This window comes from Nylanderia fulva, unplaced genomic scaffold (genome assembly GCF_048542155.1).
Source record: "Nylanderia fulva isolate GAGA-0341 unplaced genomic scaffold, ASM4854215v1 Scaffold5, whole genome shotgun sequence".
Lineage (NCBI taxonomy): Eukaryota > Metazoa > Arthropoda > Insecta > Hymenoptera > Formicidae > Nylanderia > Nylanderia fulva.
In genome coordinates this window covers 1,861,941-1,880,177 of record NW_028190587.1, presented here as the reverse complement: position 1 = coordinate 1,880,177, position 18,237 = coordinate 1,861,941, and the positions used below count along the sequence as shown (strand labels likewise).

General features: G+C 30.4%; 4 protein-coding genes across 6 annotated transcripts in view; 2 read left to right on the top strand and 2 right to left on the bottom strand.

Moving 5' to 3' along the window:
* Window positions 1-1,646: 1,646 nt before the first annotated feature.
* Rfwd3 (ring finger and WD repeat domain 3) lies at window positions 1,647-4,166 on the bottom strand. The gene is made up of 3 exons (XM_029317281.2): window positions 3,758-4,166; window positions 3,443-3,571; window positions 1,647-3,348 (listed from the first exon to the last, which is right to left on the bottom strand). Exons 1-3 carry the CDS (start codon window positions 3,765-3,767, stop codon window positions 1,871-1,873), a joined length of 1,617 nt encoding a protein of 538 aa, XP_029173114.2. The 5' UTR covers window positions 3,768-4,166; the 3' UTR covers window positions 1,647-1,870.
* A 1,859-nt stretch (window positions 4,167-6,025) lies between these two features.
* Window positions 6,026-11,357, top strand: LOC114941970 (uncharacterized). Its single transcript, XM_085487084.1, has 16 exons — window positions 6,026-6,296; window positions 6,385-6,542; window positions 6,636-6,740; window positions 6,884-7,047; window positions 7,118-7,294; window positions 7,973-8,292; window positions 8,437-8,618; window positions 8,938-9,144; window positions 9,372-9,401; window positions 9,464-9,695; window positions 9,803-9,951; window positions 10,051-10,152; window positions 10,253-10,462; window positions 10,531-10,701; window positions 10,771-10,920; window positions 11,006-11,357. Exons 1-16 carry the CDS (start codon window positions 6,026-6,028, stop codon window positions 11,186-11,188), a joined length of 2,811 nt encoding a protein of 936 aa, XP_085343210.1. The 3' UTR covers window positions 11,189-11,357.
* LOC114941973 (uncharacterized) lies at window positions 8,858-17,730 on the bottom strand. Of its 2 annotated transcripts, none has more exons than XM_029317181.2 (6): window positions 17,395-17,730; window positions 15,973-16,351; window positions 13,402-15,776; window positions 12,540-13,313; window positions 12,250-12,464; window positions 8,858-12,021 (listed from the first exon to the last, which is right to left on the bottom strand). In XM_029317181.2, exons 2-6 carry the CDS (start codon window positions 16,340-16,342, stop codon window positions 11,892-11,894), a joined length of 3,864 nt encoding a protein of 1,287 aa, XP_029173014.2. In that variant the 5' UTR covers window positions 16,343-16,351; window positions 17,395-17,730; the 3' UTR covers window positions 8,858-11,891. The 2 variants fall into 2 exon arrangements, with proteins under 2 accessions (XP_029173014.2, XP_085343110.1); XM_085486984.1 differs by lacking the exon at window positions 17,395-17,730 and adding an exon at window positions 16,825-16,927.
* Urm1 (Ubiquitin-related modifier 1) overlaps window positions 17,106-18,237 on the top strand; it is a 68,310-nt gene continuing 67,178 nt past the window's right edge. Inside the window, exons 1-3 of one of the 2 annotated variants that reach the window (XM_085486989.1) lie at window positions 17,106-17,257; window positions 17,342-17,406; window positions 17,466-17,547. In XM_085486989.1, coding sequence (XP_085343115.1) covers window positions 17,220-17,257; window positions 17,342-17,406; window positions 17,466-17,547 — 185 coding nt within the window. In that variant the 5' untranslated portion in view covers window positions 17,106-17,219. The remainder of the gene's footprint in view (window positions 17,258-17,341; window positions 17,407-17,465; window positions 17,548-18,237) is intronic. The other variant, XM_029317190.2, reaches the window with a different exon arrangement.

Below are 18,237 nucleotides of genomic sequence, written 5' to 3'. Positions count from 1 at the left end.
ATTGATCACAATATTTTGAATTATTGAATTTTTTTATACATATGTGCAAAAAAACTCTTTGAATAGAAAAATCTATAATTTAGCAGAAAACCAATTGTATATTATTGAAATAGTATATGACTTGTAAAAAGATTCACTTAATCGCTTCAATGTTAATATCTTACATTTGTATATTTCTGGTTTATAATGGTGTTGGCTTATAATGAGATGGGGTGAAATTGTCTGTTACGGATATATATGTATTTGCAGGTACATATATCCTATCATTCTTTTTATATCAGTATCATGCAGTGTACATTCCAAATTCAGGCATTTATTTAATCTTTATTAAATTTTATATTACAAAACTTAAAAAAAATTAGAAAAGATTGAAATAAATTAAGCATGTTATTTCTGATTTTTATATTCAATCCAAAACAGATGATTAATTTGACGACTAATTTGTAATAAATCATAAAATAAGAGGAATAACTAGAAAATGAAAATTTAATTAGCTCATTATTTGTATAATAATGTATATGATGCATAAATGCATAGTTTTTTGTACAATCAAATGTTAAATCATATGCGTTGTACTAAGATGATAAAAATTTAATCATAGATTCATTAATTTGTTATATTAATTGTCACATTTCAACATTCACCGTTTAAAAATCATAAATATCAGTCGATTGTACAAAGACTGTTGTGCTCTTTATCTATTTCTTTTAACCATTTAGCTAATAGAATATGATTCTATATATGAGTTATGAATGAAAACCAATTTCACTCTTTGATGTTTTAATTATTGTAATGTTCAATATAAGATAAAAAAATAAATACATTTTTTTCATTGTTCTAATTAAATTAGTCTCTTCAAACACAAAGTGATTTCCTTTTATTATATATATAATAGAGATTTCTTTATATATATATATATATATATATATATATATATATATATATATATATATATAAATGTATATAATATATATATTATGTATATATTTTCTGAAAAATATAGAAAGTGTTATTTTACTCTAGTCTGATTATATTAATTTTTCTTCTTTTTTGGCAAGAAAGATTAATATTCAATTTTCATTCCTCTATATTATCATTTAATACTAAATTATATAAAATATCTCAGAATTTAACTACATAGGTTGGAAATGGTTTTCTCTCCAAATATATTTTCTATATATATAAATAAAGTGGTACATGAAAATACTTCTGTGTAAAGTTGCTATTGTTATTGTACAGTTCTTAGTTCTCAAGTTACTAAAAAGATTTTTTCTGTTTCTGATAAAGCATTGTTTAACTTGATTTGAACATAAATATAACTTAATATTGTATACAAAAATGGAATAAATTATTATAGTAAAATAGAATATTCAATAAATTTAGTTATTATTTAGCAGAACATGCATGCAATAAATATAGTAAAAATTTTTTATAAAAAATTTCTTTTCTAATTATATTATTATAAATATTACAATTTTTGCAATATATAATTAATTTAAAAATAATGATCCTTATCACAAGTAATTTCTAGGTTAATTCAAATATTTTAAGAATTATATCCCTATATATTTTATAAAATTATCACATCAAAAGGATTTCAAATATAGAAAGAATTTGATAAAATGCATTATAGAAATAATAAAAAATTATATATTGTAAGCAAATTTATTATATATTTGTTTTCTAAATTAATTAAAGAGTTTTTATGCATATAATATTATTACAGTACAAAAAAAAGAAAAGAAAATATATTTAACAATTCAGTCTGTCATAATATTATACAAGGAGACATGGTTGTCTCATGCAAAGTATCACACACAGCAAATGGAGAGGCAGACATTGTATATATTATATTGTATATATTTGTACTTTATGTTAATTGTCCATAATTATAAAGTCTAAGTCTTTTTGCAGAAAGTGTTGCTAAAAATAAATACTTATTAACTTCAAACGAACATAGATCCATAACAGCATCTGATTCAGGAAGACTATGTAATTGTTTGCCACTTGCTGTACTCCACAATGATATATTACTACTTGATTCCATATGTGCTGCAACTAATGTGTCATTTTCTGCATATAAGTGACATGGTCGAGATAAAAGATTTTGAGAACTACCAGCTTGGAATGTATGTACAGCATTACACATAATTACTTCTTCATTAGATAAATTTTTTTCAATAGTACACACTACATGTCTTGTATGTGGTTGTCTAGCATTAGGACGAGATGATATGAGATAATGATGATTTTTGTCGTCATAACGTACTGAAACAAAGGGACCTTCCAAAAATACTTGTTTGGGTAAATATATAGTGTCTTTAATTTCATATGTATAACACGTATGAAAGCGACACGCTATAAATCCACCCCTACTGATACCACTACTAGGATTTGGCGGTACTGTTGCCATTGATACAACTGGTGATCTGTCACCTTGACCATCTAAGACACTAACAGCACCAGAAGTTTGTCTGATATCAAATTGAGTAATGGATCCATTTTGTGCACCAGTTAGGAAAATGTGTGGATTGTCACCTGACCAGCAACAACTCCAAAGTGGATATTCTGTTTGATATGAGTGCACTATTGTATTATTTTGAATGTCCATTAGTTTTGCACATTTATCAAAACCAACACTCAGAAGAAGCATTTGTTGTGTAGAATGAAAAGTTACATCTCTTATGGCCTGAGTGTGTAAGAAAACAAATTGTTGTGACTGGAAGTATTCACACTCAATCTTCCTTATGCCATATCCATTGAACAGTGTGTTCGTTGATTTCTGAGAAATAGCCAAAAATTTATACCATGGATTAAAATCTAGAACACGACATGCACCCTCTTTGCAAATCTCTATGGATCGTTCCAGATGAAATTTTCTAGTGGAAGGATTCGAAGTATTTTGATTCACATGAATATCTATCTCAGATTGTTGACTTTCCAGTTCGGAAATGCGTTTCTTCATGGAAGCCATTTGCTGATCAAACACTTTCAAACGGATATCATACTGCGATAATTCCATTTGTATACGATTCTTTTCAGCTGTTACATTAAGTAATTCCTTCTTCACTTTGTCATATTCAACAGTATCTAGTGCTGTCAATTTGTTTGCATATAACATTCTAATATGTTTTACTAAAGCTTTCTTGTTGCATTGTGGACAACGACGATTTGTACTATTGCAAGAATATTGTAGCCATCTCAGGATACAACTGTGTCCAAATAAATGTCCACAGCGTAAACAACATAAGCGATGTTCTCCTGAACTAGTCCATTGTTCCATGCAAATTGGGCATGCTTGATCAGAGTCTATATTCGAAATATCCAAATTTTCATTTATTGCATTTGCTGTGGATTTAAACATATTTATATAAATAAAACTATAAACATAGATATAAATATCAAATATTACTCCTACAATATAATTATTATTAAAACATACTTGACTGTGAACTGTTAGTTGGAACATTATTTTCATTATCTTGCACTTCATTATGAGAAACTTGTTCATCTTCATGTTCATCTTCTACGATTTGTTGCTCCTCTTCTTCTATTTGCATTGTATTTTCGTCTACAATAATAATGTTATAATTGTAGTTATAAGTAGAGTTTGATTCTAAATAGAAAATATTAAAAACAAAAAGGAGAAAAAATCACTTGCTTTTTTAAACTCCATAATTATTAGTTGCATGTATAATTAATATATATACTTTCATATATATATATATATTAATATATTTGTATATTTTATACTTACTGTATTCCATAACCTTTATCTCGTAATCGAGATGTAAACAACAACATAGAAGAATATCAGCCGGTTGTAAAATATTTATGCAGGCAAAGATGATAAGTCAAATTATAATTAATTACAATTAATTTTCTCTATTTTAAGATTTTGCTCTTTAATTGCTCTATTTTAATGGCACATAATACATATAGCGCATTGGCTATATATTCCATTAACTGGCAGTGCACATGTATGAATGAAAGTATATACGAATGATTTTGTCAATATACTACAAGTACACAATTTATTGAATAATACACATACAAGTTAAAATACATATATAATAGTAAAAGCGTATTAGAACTAGTAGAATCAATATATCAATGCGATAACCAAAAAATGCAACAAAACTTATGAAATGAAAGCATGTGCAAAATGGAGCGCTATATGTATATTGCGCGCGTTTCGATAGAAAATAAAAAATTTAAAAAGAATAGTTTTATTTTTATGTATCTATAAAAAATAATAATAATATTATAATAATATTAATAATATATATATAAAGTACGTATCTTGTTCATGAAATTAAAAAAAATATATATGTCTATGTATATACATATATATATATACGTGCGAAAAAAAAAAAAATATATATATCAAATAAAGCAAAAAATAAATATATGTACGAATAAAAATTGATTGACATAAAATTATTAAACTAGAAAAAAATTAATAAAAGAATACATAATTAGTGTATAAAAATGGAATCATATTATAAATTCAAAATTATTCAAAAATCTAAAAAATTTTTCTTTTTTCTCACTTTTCTTATTTTCTCTTTATTATATTTTAAAAAAAGAGATGAAAAAAAGATATTTAAATATATTTTTAAATAAAAATAAAAATAGTTGAATACGCGTTGCGAGTATGAAATATTTTGAAGTGAGTAAAATATATGATGTCATTATATGACATTTAATTTTTATATATGTTTAATAAGATTATATTATATTTTACAATATATCTTTCTGATAAAGTCACGCAAAAATACTCTTTCCAAATATATTTAAATTGCCACAGTTTGATAATATAATATGTAACTTTATTACGGGAGGTACTGAAGAATTTGTAGGTTGTTCACACTATACGTAAATATAATATATTTCGTGAGATCGAGAACAATTTTAATTCGAAGGTAAAAATATGAAGGTAAAATTAATGTTTTTGAATAAAATATTTACGTGTGCTTTTTCTTTCAAAAATTTGTATATATAGTGCTCTTTCTTATATAAATCGAATTATATTTAATATATATTAAAAATACGTATTTATATTTTATATTGCTTTGTAATTATAAAATATGTCTACTTTTTATTCTAAATATACATTTAAATCTAATTAGGAGATAATTATTAATAATTATTAACATAAAAATATTATAAAAATTATGAATAAGATGTTTCTAAAAATTATTACTATTGCAGAAACGACGATTGCATGCAAAAAGCTATTCTCTTTCACAAAAGTGTTATACCCACGAACGTTTTCCGATTAGAGCGAAAAGCATTCACGATTCAAAAGGACGAAATTCGAAACGAAACTACCCAAAACTTCAGCAAAATAATAAATATTATGGCAATACATCGTGCTTGAAAGAGGATGTGTTTGGATCGCTGGAATCTCTTTTCGATTTAAAAAAATCTTTGAATTTGCGCGATGCGTATCCATTAGCATTAAATTTCTGTAAAGAAAAATTATTCAAAGTTTCTAATACTACAAAATCAGAACCTCTTCTTATAGAAACGTTATTTTTGCAATCGTTTTCGCAACAAACAAATTCCAACGAACATATTTTCAAATCGGTAATAATATGTCATTAATATCTTAATGACATAAAATCCTAATTACTTTTAATCTTTAATTATTTAATTGATTATACTTCTAAATTTTTCTAAAGGAGAATTAATTTCACAACAGTCAAAATATCATTCAATATAATATAATAATAAGATAAAGATGAGATAACTTGTACGTTTCGCGTAATATAAAATTAATAAAATCTTTTCAGTTTAAAGAACATGAGGGAACAAAAGAAGAGAATGTAAAAAATCAAATAAAAACAAATAAAAATTTCCAGACAAAAGTATCAAAATCATCACGAAAATTACAGCAAAACGATTTAATTTACAATCAACAAAATAATCCAGTGTAACAATTTATTTTTTTCCCATAATACTTTTATATCAAATTAATATTCTAATTATAAGTATAAGACAATAATGTATCTACAGAACTATGGCCGAAAATGAAATAATAGACAGCGAAATACCAGAAGAGCAACCTGAAAAGGAAGCTATCATAGACGAAGCACCTACTGCAACGATAGATCTTGCGGTAGATACAAACAAAATTGAAAAGAAAAATGAAAACGAAGAAAAAGAAGGTAAAGATAAAGACAAAGACAGAGTTGAAGAAGATAAGACTGATGACAAAGACAAAGTTGAAGATAAAAGTGATTTGAAAGAAAAACCTTTATCCTATTCTATTCCATCTGATGTAGTAAAAGGTATGTATTCTAATTGTTAGAATAAAAAAATTTATATAGATATATCGTGATTGTTTAAAAATAGTACAAGTATGATTCAAAATTTTAGACGATGAAATAAAATTTGACGACATTACAGAGTCAATAATCAGCTCGCCTCTTTTAAATGATGATATAATTACAGAACTAAAAGAAATGAATGAGAGATGCATTATATTAGCAGATGAGATTCAAAAACTAAAACGTGAAGTGATCGAGTTATCAGATGTATAATATATTTCACTGTTATATATTAATATTTGAAAGATTATATTAATTAATAATATTTATAATTTATTATTTATTCTTTTTATCTTACAGAAACCCGAACTAACAGAGCAAGACACATTAATTATTCAAGAGAAGCAAGATATTCTTACATCAAAAATAGCCGAACTCGAACAATTGACACAAAAAGTTCAAAAAGTATTATAAATTTAGTACAATTTTGTATTAAATTATTTTACACATAATTATATTTTCGCGATATAAACTTGACACGAAATACGCTTCTATATAATAACAACGCGTGTTAATAAAAAGATGTAATACGGGTACACATATTGCAGGCGCGAGAAGAAGTAGAACGGATCAAAGATTCAAATGGCGAGATAGAAGAAATTGTAATAAAAAAAGAGGAAGAAGTTGAGGAGAAAATAGACGTAGAACCATTAAAAAAGATTCCAGAGGAAGATCGCTTTGAATTACCACAAATAGAATATCCTGAAGATAAGTAAGTTAAAAATACTATTAATTAATATCGTGAAATACTTTCTATCGTGTATTTTTTGTCGTGGAATTAGGCTTCCCAGAGTAATTGTTTGTGGCTATACGGAAGATGTGCTTCCAAAAATCGTCATAGCAGATGGTGAACGAAAAGGGAAAGAAAAGTGTCTTGAAAAATTAACTGGAAAACTGACGGAATCTTTAACAATGCAAGAAAAATTAGCTAAGGAAAACGCACAACTGGAAGGTGGAAAGTATGCTCATTTTTTTGTTATATCATAAATTCTAAATAAATATAAAGGAAATTGATTATACTTTGTATGTGAAAAATATCACACTTACACGCGTGTATAAAAATTTATATCCATAAATAGATAAAATCATTATTATGCATAAGATAGAAATGTCTCATATTTGATTATATCGAAAGATTTGATAATAGCGTAAATATAAAACGTCAAGATTTTTAAATTACATCTTAGATAAAAATCTATAAATTAAAAACAAAATTTACATATATAGAATTAAATCTAACTTAGGATGATTATACATTTAAATAAAATAAAAAGAACAATTTTTCCGATCAATCTTTTCAGAATATTCGGCTTACAAAAGATTATTTTTAAATATTCAATAGTTTTATATTTATATAGTGGAATAATAGAAGGTCGAAAAATATTTGAAAGTTATACCGTTCCCTCGGCGACGATTTCAGACATTGAAGCAATGTCATTCATATTCATACGTCATTTAAATGTAACCCGATATATTGATCTCATAATAATAAAATGATTATTTCATTTAGAAAAAATTTTATAATTAAATTTTAATTCAATATTCTATACTTTTGTCCAATTTTAAAGCAAAGCAGACAGAAGAGAACTACTATATAAAGACTGTATAGAAAGCCCTGTTTTTCCATATATAAACAGGTACAAACTAGAAGAAGCCTTGTTGGAAAAAGATACCGCTCTAGAGAGTTTACAGAGGAAGGTATGCGCTCTTCAGGCAGAAATGCGTATAATTGTCAAAGAAAATACGGAGCTGAGTCGTCAATTGGCTACTTTGAATCAACTAGTGATTAGACCTACTTGCTGTTACACCTGTCCAGGTGTTGCTTCGTCTCCTCCATCAACACCGCTGTCATTCCGTCCGCATGTTAGTGCGCAGCTTGGAGAAGACGTTTACTATCGATGCAAATGCTGTCTTCAGTTCGTTGATGCTTTATCACCGACTACGGAAACCGCATGCAGTAAGACAGTATATAATTATCGAATATATAGTCTGTCAGTTGAGAAATAATCCAATATATGTCGAGACAGTTTATAATTATGTTGAAAAATCAAGTTTGCAGAGAATTCTTAAGAAATTCTTTCACTGAGTGTTTAATCTTCAGATTCACCAAGACTTACAGGAGGTGGCTCGAAAACGGACGATCGTTATTTCGTAGATAATTCTTTGCAAACCGTGATGACTTCCCGTGGTCTAGCTGTCGTTAGGCCACCGCTTCCTAGAGGAACGTGCCCCGCAGAATTGGAAGATAAACTTGCCACTTACGGTACTAGCTCTAAACAATTGGTAAGTCTTAAATTGTGAAAAATCTTGTGATTTTTTCCAAGGTAGTAAGTAGAGGAAAATCTAAGAAAAATAATAGAAAATTTTTGTTCAGACATTTCAATATTTTTTATAAAAAATATGCAATAAAATGATAATTATATCATACTTCTAGATAAATTTCTATTTCTTTCTTTTGCAATTAAAATATATTCTATTGCAGTCCTTGCCCATGTATCAAATATGTATATAAGATAATAATATATATTCTGCAGTCAATGTTTAATGTGTAAAAAAAACATTAATCGAGCAAATTTAAAGATATCGCTTCATGTTTCTTCAGGAACAACAATTAGGCAGTATAGAAACCGAGGTACGTAATATGCAGATGGAATTAGCAAACGTGCAACGAGAGCGACAGCAACTAGAACAGCAACGTAAATTGCTTAAATGCACCGGACCTTGTGCACCATGTCCTTGTCCACCTCCGCCCTCGACATGCGTGACACCCACCACGCCAGGACCTGCTGTGCCTTCCGCTCAGATACCTGTACAATTCTTTGATTATTTTTTATTTAATAAATTCCCTAAGTGATTCTCGTGTTTCTAACAACATATACGAGATTCTACACATTTTTCATTTTTGCTGATATATTTCTGTACTGCGATTATAATTTGCATAATTAAAAGCTATGATATTTTGTTATTCGTTTTCTTCGTCATGCGAAAAATTTACTAATTTAGTAGAGAAAAAAAATTTTTTTTTATCGAATATAGGCGACTGGTTCCTGTACAAATGCAGCCATGGTAAGACTATAATGGAAAAAAATTAATTATATAAAATCACAGTAGAGTATCTCTGATCACAGGGCACCAGTGTTTCCGCTCAACAGCAATTACGCGATCTTCGCGAACAATATGCTCGGCTTCAGGATGATTATAAGAACAAGTTGTGCGAGGTATCATGCATGAGAACAGATGCAGAGAAGTTCAAACAGGATATGCGCGATGCAAAGGAAGAAAAAGAACGAATGGAGATAAAGTTGATAGATGCTCAGGAACGATTGAAACTTCTAGAAATAGAAAAAGAAAAATTTGAAGGTAACTTTTTGTGTTATAAAGTCTCTTATTTAAAGAACCAATAACAGTGGAATAGATTTTTCTAATTGAATGCACAAAGTATAAAATGCAAATTAATTTCGAAACAGGTCACAAAGAACAGTTAATCGAACAGGAACAGGCTTTAATAGTAGCGAAACAACGCTTTCGTGAAGCGCAGGATGAGCTAGAGGAGCTTCGTTCTTTGATTCAGGATCAAGCTGCTCAATTGGAGGATTATCGCAACAAATATTTGCAAGTCGGTATTAGCCTTTCAATTTATCTAGCTGAATTTTATCCGGCTTAATTATTTCCCAACGTAAACAGTTTTAAATCTGAAATAATTAAATTAAATTAGGCCCAGCAACAAGTTGAAGAACAGCGTCGACAACTGGATCTTATGGAAATGGATAATGCGCGAATGAATGAGAACGTTACTCTGGAAATTGGACGAGTTAAAGTATATCAAACATTAATGTTACTGCGATTTGTTATTAAGATTATTTAAAGCAAAATTCTCCTTCTATATATATATATATATATATATGTTAATGTGACAGAATCAATTTCAAGAAAAATTAGCCGAACTTGCGCCATTACCCGATATCCTGAAACAAATGCAAATTAAGATGCAGGAAGCACAACAGATGCGTTTAGTCGCCGAACGCAACTGCGAGGATCTATCACGAGAATTGCTGGAATGTAAGGATAAGGTTCAAACTTTGCAAAATCAATTGGACGTGTTGCGCACCGATCATCAGACACTTCAGGTTGTCATTTATCAGCCTAATAAAAACTTCAATATTTTTAATAAAAAATAATTAATCAACTTACATAGAATGACTCCACTAAGTCGGATGAAATAGATAGAAAATGTAGCGAGTTGCGACATGAAAATGAGAGAATGAAAAACACATTAACACGATTTGAGGAACATGAAGCGCAGTTGCAAAAACGAATTGACGAAAAAATGCACGAGAACACGCAGTTGTCATCGACGTTGGAGCAGGTATATGTTGTTGCATGTGTTGACTTTATGACAAAAGGAGAAAAATTGGATTTCCTTTTTAACTTTAAGATAAGAGAGGATTCCGCTCGGCAAGTAGCAAGAACGAAGGAGCGATGCGAAACTATGCGAAGATCGATGCAAGGCCAGATCGCTGAAATGGAAAGACAATTAGCACAATGTAGAGCAACAGCACGCGCAGCTCAACGTGATAGAGATGAGGTAACGATTGCGAATATAAAGTGAAAATTTTAACGGGGACAATGATATATTTATTACGATCTGCTTTTTTTGTTAATGCATGTAGATCAGACAAAAGATGCAGAGTCAAATAAATAATTTGAACGAGGCATTTAAACACGCGCAAGGCCGCATAAAATCCTTACAAGGTCATGTAAATTATCTCAAGACTTCTTATAGTAATATCTTTCTTGGTCAAGGAGAAACACCAACAGGTATTTTGCCAGGAGACGATTCCTGTGATTGCTGAACTATATAAAAATGTGTATACACATATAATCTTTCAATAATAATGATATATTTTTGTTCATAACGAAACACAACGAAATTAAAAATATACTATTTCCATGTAACATACAAGTCTTGTGCATTTATATTCTAAATAATATGACATTTTAATAAACAATTGATAAAGTTGATTTATAATTATATTATCATTATATTTATAAATATATGTGTAAATTATGAACGGTACATAAAATATAAAAAGTAAAATCAAAAGCTATGTATATCACTATATAGCAATTTTCAATTTGATATTTCCTTTATACACGTACATTTATTTCACGGACTATTTTCATATAAAAACTGCTATATAAATAGATATAGTAAAGCATTAATTTATATCAGAAATTTTAACAAAAAATGGCATGTATGTTATTAGAAATGCACATATTGAATGCAAATGTACCTTTCTCATTATATATGTATTTTTATTTAACAATCTTTGACTATACTTATATTATAAGCAATGAAGTAAATAAATTTTGGCATAAGATAGTACTGTAATAATCGATTAAAGAAAAATATGTTGAAAAAATGACAAAAATATGATATATAAAGTAGAATGTGACATGATATTGTAATTGATAATTAAAAAATTCAAATAAGATGATATATATATATATATACATATGAAAAAGGAATACTTAACATTTGGAGATATGAATTCTTTAGTTTGTATCTGAATGAAGCATATTGAGCATATTAAGAATAGCATCTGAACGCGATCGCACTCTTTCCATTTCAACTCGAAATTCTTCCAGCTGAGATTCAATTCGCTGTGCATAAGCATGACAGCATCTGTGAACCAATATATAAAACGATCTTAATAATTCAAATATTTTATATTTTAAATAATATTTTAATATTTATGAAAGCACAAAATTTCAAACATTTTGCTAAGAAAAATTGATTATGAATTTTATAAATAATAATGCTACATATTTACATGTTATCATATATATAATTTTGGAAAATTATATATAGATTGAAAAAATTGTTAGGAAATATTTGTAGATAAAAACACACCTTCCAGGTTGTCCTGGATTTGAACATGATGGTTCCGGAGATGTACATGGCGTAATTTTGATTTGTGGAGGACAATTCGTTAAATGAGTTTCCTTCTTGTGCATACAGTTTTTGTTACTATTAGATGAATTGGAATTGTAACAATCTCCACATCCTCGTAAAAGATCCATTAAAATTCCTCGTACTCTTTTTCCAGTTAATCTTCGTCGTCTTGTCTACAAGCAGAAAATAGTTATAGTTATAATCGCAAATTCTTAAAAAATATTGGAATAGAATTATCACCAATTTACCTCTGGTGTTTCGCTACATTGTTTAAATCCTATTAATGGTTCTTCTTCATGTAAATTAGGAGAAAGGTGATTACATGATTCGTTATACTCTCGATCTGTACTCGTCGACAACGGTTCGCATGTACATGTTCCTTTTAACGTATTATAACATTTGTGGTTCTCTTGGCAAGTTTCTCCTGGATCGTGTAGCGTGTCGTGACATGTGTGGCATTTACATGTGGTTTCTTCTGTGGAAGGTTTAATATTTTTATGCTTGTTAGGTTCTAAATTTCTTGAAAAACTTCGCCGACATTCCCTGGTGTTTAATTTTTCTTTGCTACGATTTAAATTATCTTCAAATTTCTGTTTTTCTTTATGTAAGGAACAATTCTGTTCTAACACATCTACATTATGAATACAACAGGAATGTAATTTCTCTTGGCTACGTCGCTTATATCTTAGCCATTCTTTACGATCTTTTGACGATTCACAATCTTCACAAGAGGAAATACATGCGTTTGGACTAAGTAAAGTATCCGCATGTACTTTATCTGTTGAACAAGATGCTTTTGCAATGTTAAACGAAGGTGAATGTGCACATGAAAAATTAGATGCAGCTGAAGAGAAGTCAAATGTAGGGGGAGTTTTGCATTTTTTACTTGTTGAACATACTAAATTACTGCCATTAAATCTAGTATGTGGTGTCTTTTGCCAGCAGTGATATTTCTTATCATCTTTCTCTTTAGTCGATGTCTCTATCTCATTTTCAATTTCAGCTGTGGATTCTTGGCTGATCTGAAAAATACATTTTAAGATAAATATGACAAGATCTTAGGATGTGTGCATATCTTTTAACATAATTTTAATTTATAAAGTTACTTACTTCTTTGCCCCAGATGTTGATTGTTCCATTTATTTCAGACATTCTTACTTCTATGTTGCCAACTATATATGGACCACCTTCTCGTCTTCTTTCATTATTAACAGCCTTTTCTTTTCCAGGCTCTTTTGCTATAATTAGAAAACTATGATCTTTACTATTTTCATTCTCATGATATACGAAGCATTTTACATTGTCCTCTTGATCATCCGCTGTTTCTGTTACGTTTTCTGCTGTAGAAGTAGCAGTTCCTAATTGGCTTGTGTTGATATTAGATGAATTTTCCTGTGATTCCATTTTCTCATTTACTAAACCGCATGAGCGTCTTAGCTGTGAGTCATTAAGCATTTCATTTAATTTTAGATGCGATTCTGTAGTAGTTTGAGAAGATTTGTAAGGTAGAAAATTAGGTGGTTGAAGAGTATCTGTAATCTTCCTCTTCTTAGAGCTAGAAGGTCGACAACTACTATTGACGATTTGACAACTACCATCATCATTTTGCAGCTCCATCGATGTATTCTCACTTAATCTTCTCTTCGAATTTTGTACTAAAGGACTTTCTAATTTTGATTTCCCTTGTGTGATATTTGAAATAGTTTGTAAAATTCGAGACGAAGTAATAAATGTGCGAGATAGTGAACGTGTTGTTTTTACTGGTGTACCATTGGTTAACATTATACTATCATCAGAATGTAATGTTTTTACTACTTCAGGTGGTTTCATAGATATAGATAAATTACAAGGACTGTCACTCCATTGATCTATAGAACTTAATGTCGAGGCGACACTATTACCTAATACTTTATTGTTAAGTTGTTTCACTTGAGTAGATTCTGTTTGATCTTGATGTTTTTCAATTGCAGTATCAACAATATCTGTTTGAATTGATGCAACTTTTTGTTCCCGAGGTTTATTTTTTTTCTCATATTTTGTTAAAGATTTTGTCAGCTCATCTATTGTGTATTTCAATTTTAAATTTTCCATAACTTGTTCTCGTAATGTGTTATATAATTTAGCATATTTCTCATCTTTTTGATCCAACTGATTTTTCAATGCGGTAAGTTCTGAAGTATACGAAGTTAGACAGCTTACTAACTTAGGCTTAGGATATTCTTCATTTACTTTGTCTGAATTTACTTGTTCATTGTTTTTAGTTTCATCAGTCATTGTCTTAATGCTCTTAATATTCTCAATTTTTAAAGAACAAGCAGTATCATCAAGATCTGTAGATACATCCATCAATTCTGCATTATTATATGTCTCAGGTTGAACATGTTTTTGTTCAACATGTGCATTTTTATTTAAATCAATTTTTTCAGAATTAGGAGCGCCATGCATATATTCTTCATAACTTAATGTTCGCAAATCGTAAAGTATTGTTGGTATTTCTTGATGACCATTTGGGATAACAGATTGTTGCACAGCATTTCCATAATGTAAAATTTCTTCATCAAAATTAAACTTTAATTGTTTAGCTTCAACTGTTCCATTCTGTTTTTGCATTTTATCTATGTTTACAGGACTTTTTTCATTTTGCGGTGACTCAGATGATATATTTATTTCAATTTCATTTTGTATAGATTGCTCGTGTATTGGTTCTAAGCCATTTTTATTATCTTGACCATTTAATATTATTGGCAAATCATTGTAAGTTACTTTATTTCCCTCACACGCTTCTGCAATTTCCAACTCTTTAATTGTTCTTTGGGCATAATCCTTTATTGTCTTGTTTGCTACTGTAGGTTTTATTTTTCTTATATCACTGTTTTTATTAGTGTTACTGCTTTTATGGTTATTTTCTTGATTCTGCTTCATATTTTTTTCTATAGAACGTCTATTTTGTTCTTTTATATCTTTAATATAGCGCTTCACTTTGCTTTCTACATGATGATATTTTCCTACCATTGATTGCTTCTTAGATAACATGGAATATATTATAGGATTTTGTGGAATGTTTATGTAATTCGGCCTTAAACCATATAAATGACTATTTTTATAATATGCAGTATTATTCTTGTACACACTCAAATCTTGAAGAGAAAGGCTCTTTTCTTTGTCTCGATTTTTTATTCTTCTATTTAGAAGAAAATCATCAGATCTTCCATCGCAATGGAGATCAAGGTTATCATCATCATCATCATCATTGTTAGGCATTTGTCTATAACCTTCTTCATCATCGTCATTTTTAGGCATTTGTCTATAACCTTCTTCATCATCATCATTTCTAGGCATTTGTCTATAACCTTCTTCATCATCTTCATCATCCTCCTCATCTTCCTCATCTTCGTCATCCTCGTCATCATCTTCTTCATCCATTAAATGCTTATTATTTGGATTTTCTGAATCATATTCATTGTCAAGCTCTAAATTCTCCATATCTATAAATACAATAATTATTATATTGTATATGTATGTATAATACTAATTGTTTCATATATATCACAACTCTATAAGGATACAAACTACACAAAAGTTATATATCAATGTTACAGAACTAGCTATTTATCGAAGGTAACTTAATACATGTCAAGATTGATTTGTCATTCTGCATATTTTCATATTAATGATAATTACCATCACTGTCGCCATATTCAACTTCGTCATCCTCATCATTGTAAGGTTGCTGATCAGTATCCTCTTCGGATGATAAAACATATATACTGTTCGCTGCTTGACCATCACTAGGGCAAGGACTTGGACTACAATCTTCCTCCACCTCCTGAGACATATTCTCTTGCTGTTTCGCGTTGACGGCATCCGAGTCGTCGCGCCTCGACGTGCTAGAGACGCTGATGTACGTCGGCATTTCCTCGTCCTCCAGCATGGCCGTGTCCGTTCGATTCATCAATTTCACCTCGCTCTTGGACGAATCGTTCGGTAGATCCTCTATCGTTTTCGTCTCCGCCTCGTTGTCGTCCGGCGAGTGCTCGCTGTTCTCCGACATTGTGGAAAGCTGCGAAGGAATCACGGGATTTAGCGAATAATCACAATCGCAGACGACGTTTTTATTTCCCGATCGATTTATACGCCGGACCGGCGAATATACGTAGCGCGTGCGATGGAAGACACTCTTTCGCCAGCCGCCATTACGCGGAACACCCTCTGAATGATATATCTCGTTCGTAAATATACGATATTCCCACTCGGTTACTTTACAACGTGAAATAACGCTTTCGAACGCTTTTGCATTCGGCAGGACAAACTCTGAATACGTGGAACAGCTTTTACTACCGGATGAATTTTTTTTCTCAATACAGAATCGTAATCCTCGCAAGATTAATGACCTGCAGGGCTGTACATATAAAGCGAAAGCCGAGCAATCACGTTTTACTTCGCTCGAAAATTTCTTTGAGAACTGTCATTTTAAAGATAACCGAAAGTCAAATCACGTTGAACTAATTACAATTCCAATTTCAGAAGACGTACCTTTATCTTTGTGCACTATGTACAAATATTTCGCAGCAAATACACGGCGAGGTTAAAACGCCACTGTCGCGCATGCGCGTGTTGACAGATGCGGAAAATCGCATAGAAATTCTTTTGTGATTTTATTTTATTGCAACAATCGATCCTACCTTAGCATATATATACATATATATATGCATATATATATATATATTGTATATATATCTCGACGTACATATAATTAAAAATTCGTCAAATTCCTTTCGTTTTTCCGTTCTATGTCGATGACCCTCTAAGCGCGCGATAAACAGTGGAACAAACGTCACTGTGACGTTTCGCCGCGTCGAAAGCGCCGATCATTGTCGAAGCACGCCGTGAACGCGCGCGCGGAATCTAAAACTAACCTACATTTCACGATGTCTTCGAGCGGACTACCTGTCACAATAGAGTTTGGGTAAGTCTGGAAAAATAAAAAATTCTATCGCTGTCAAAAAATCGAAAAGCGGGACGATAAATGATTGCTATCGTGTGCTTGCAGGGGCGGGGCGGAATTATTGTTCGATAAAAAGAAGAGACACGAGTTGAACCTACCTGGCGATGGATGTAAGTATGTTAAAGGGACGGAAGATCTATCTTCTTATTAATAATACGAAAATCCGCAGGGACTTTGAAACGACTGCTGTTCTGGTTGCGAGATAACCTCCTGACAGAGCGGCCGGAGCTCTTCATCCAAGGTGACACAGTGTACGTGTATATCTCCCGATTATCATATTATCAATCGTCACGATCGCGTTAATCACCGTCTGTTTGAACCTCTAACATCCGCGCCGTCGAGCTTGCAATTATAATGCAACGTAATTGTCCGCGTAAACGTTACTTCACAACGCGCAGAGTCGACGATATCACGGACCAAAATGGCTCCCTTTGTTTATGTCTGATAACACAGATGTCGACACTATATTTTTTTGGCGCTCGAAATGCATTCAGAAGCGCCTGGATAACACTTGATCGACCAATCAGAAGCGACAGAATTCTTCGCTCTGATTGGTCGATCGAACGATGTACTGGATGAGTAAATTTTCGAACGGAAAGGTTTGCATTTCATCATTAGTCATTTTGCCTCTCGTACGAAATAATTTTACCTTGAGTTGAGAAGATCAATCAGTCGTATTTAGCGTCAAATGTCAAACACAAACGTCAGAGTTTAGTAAGTTATTAAAGGTAAGAAAAACGTGTTTTAGTTTTCTTTTTACTTTGCTGATTAAAATGCTATCATATTCGTCAAAAGTTAAAATGTTTCTATACATTTTATCTTAACCTGTATGTGCATGATGGCCGTCACATTTAAGAATAATATAATTAAGAGGGGAAAAATTTAATAAGAAATATCTAAACAAATATATCGGCAAAGCTAAGCATATTATAATAAAGTAT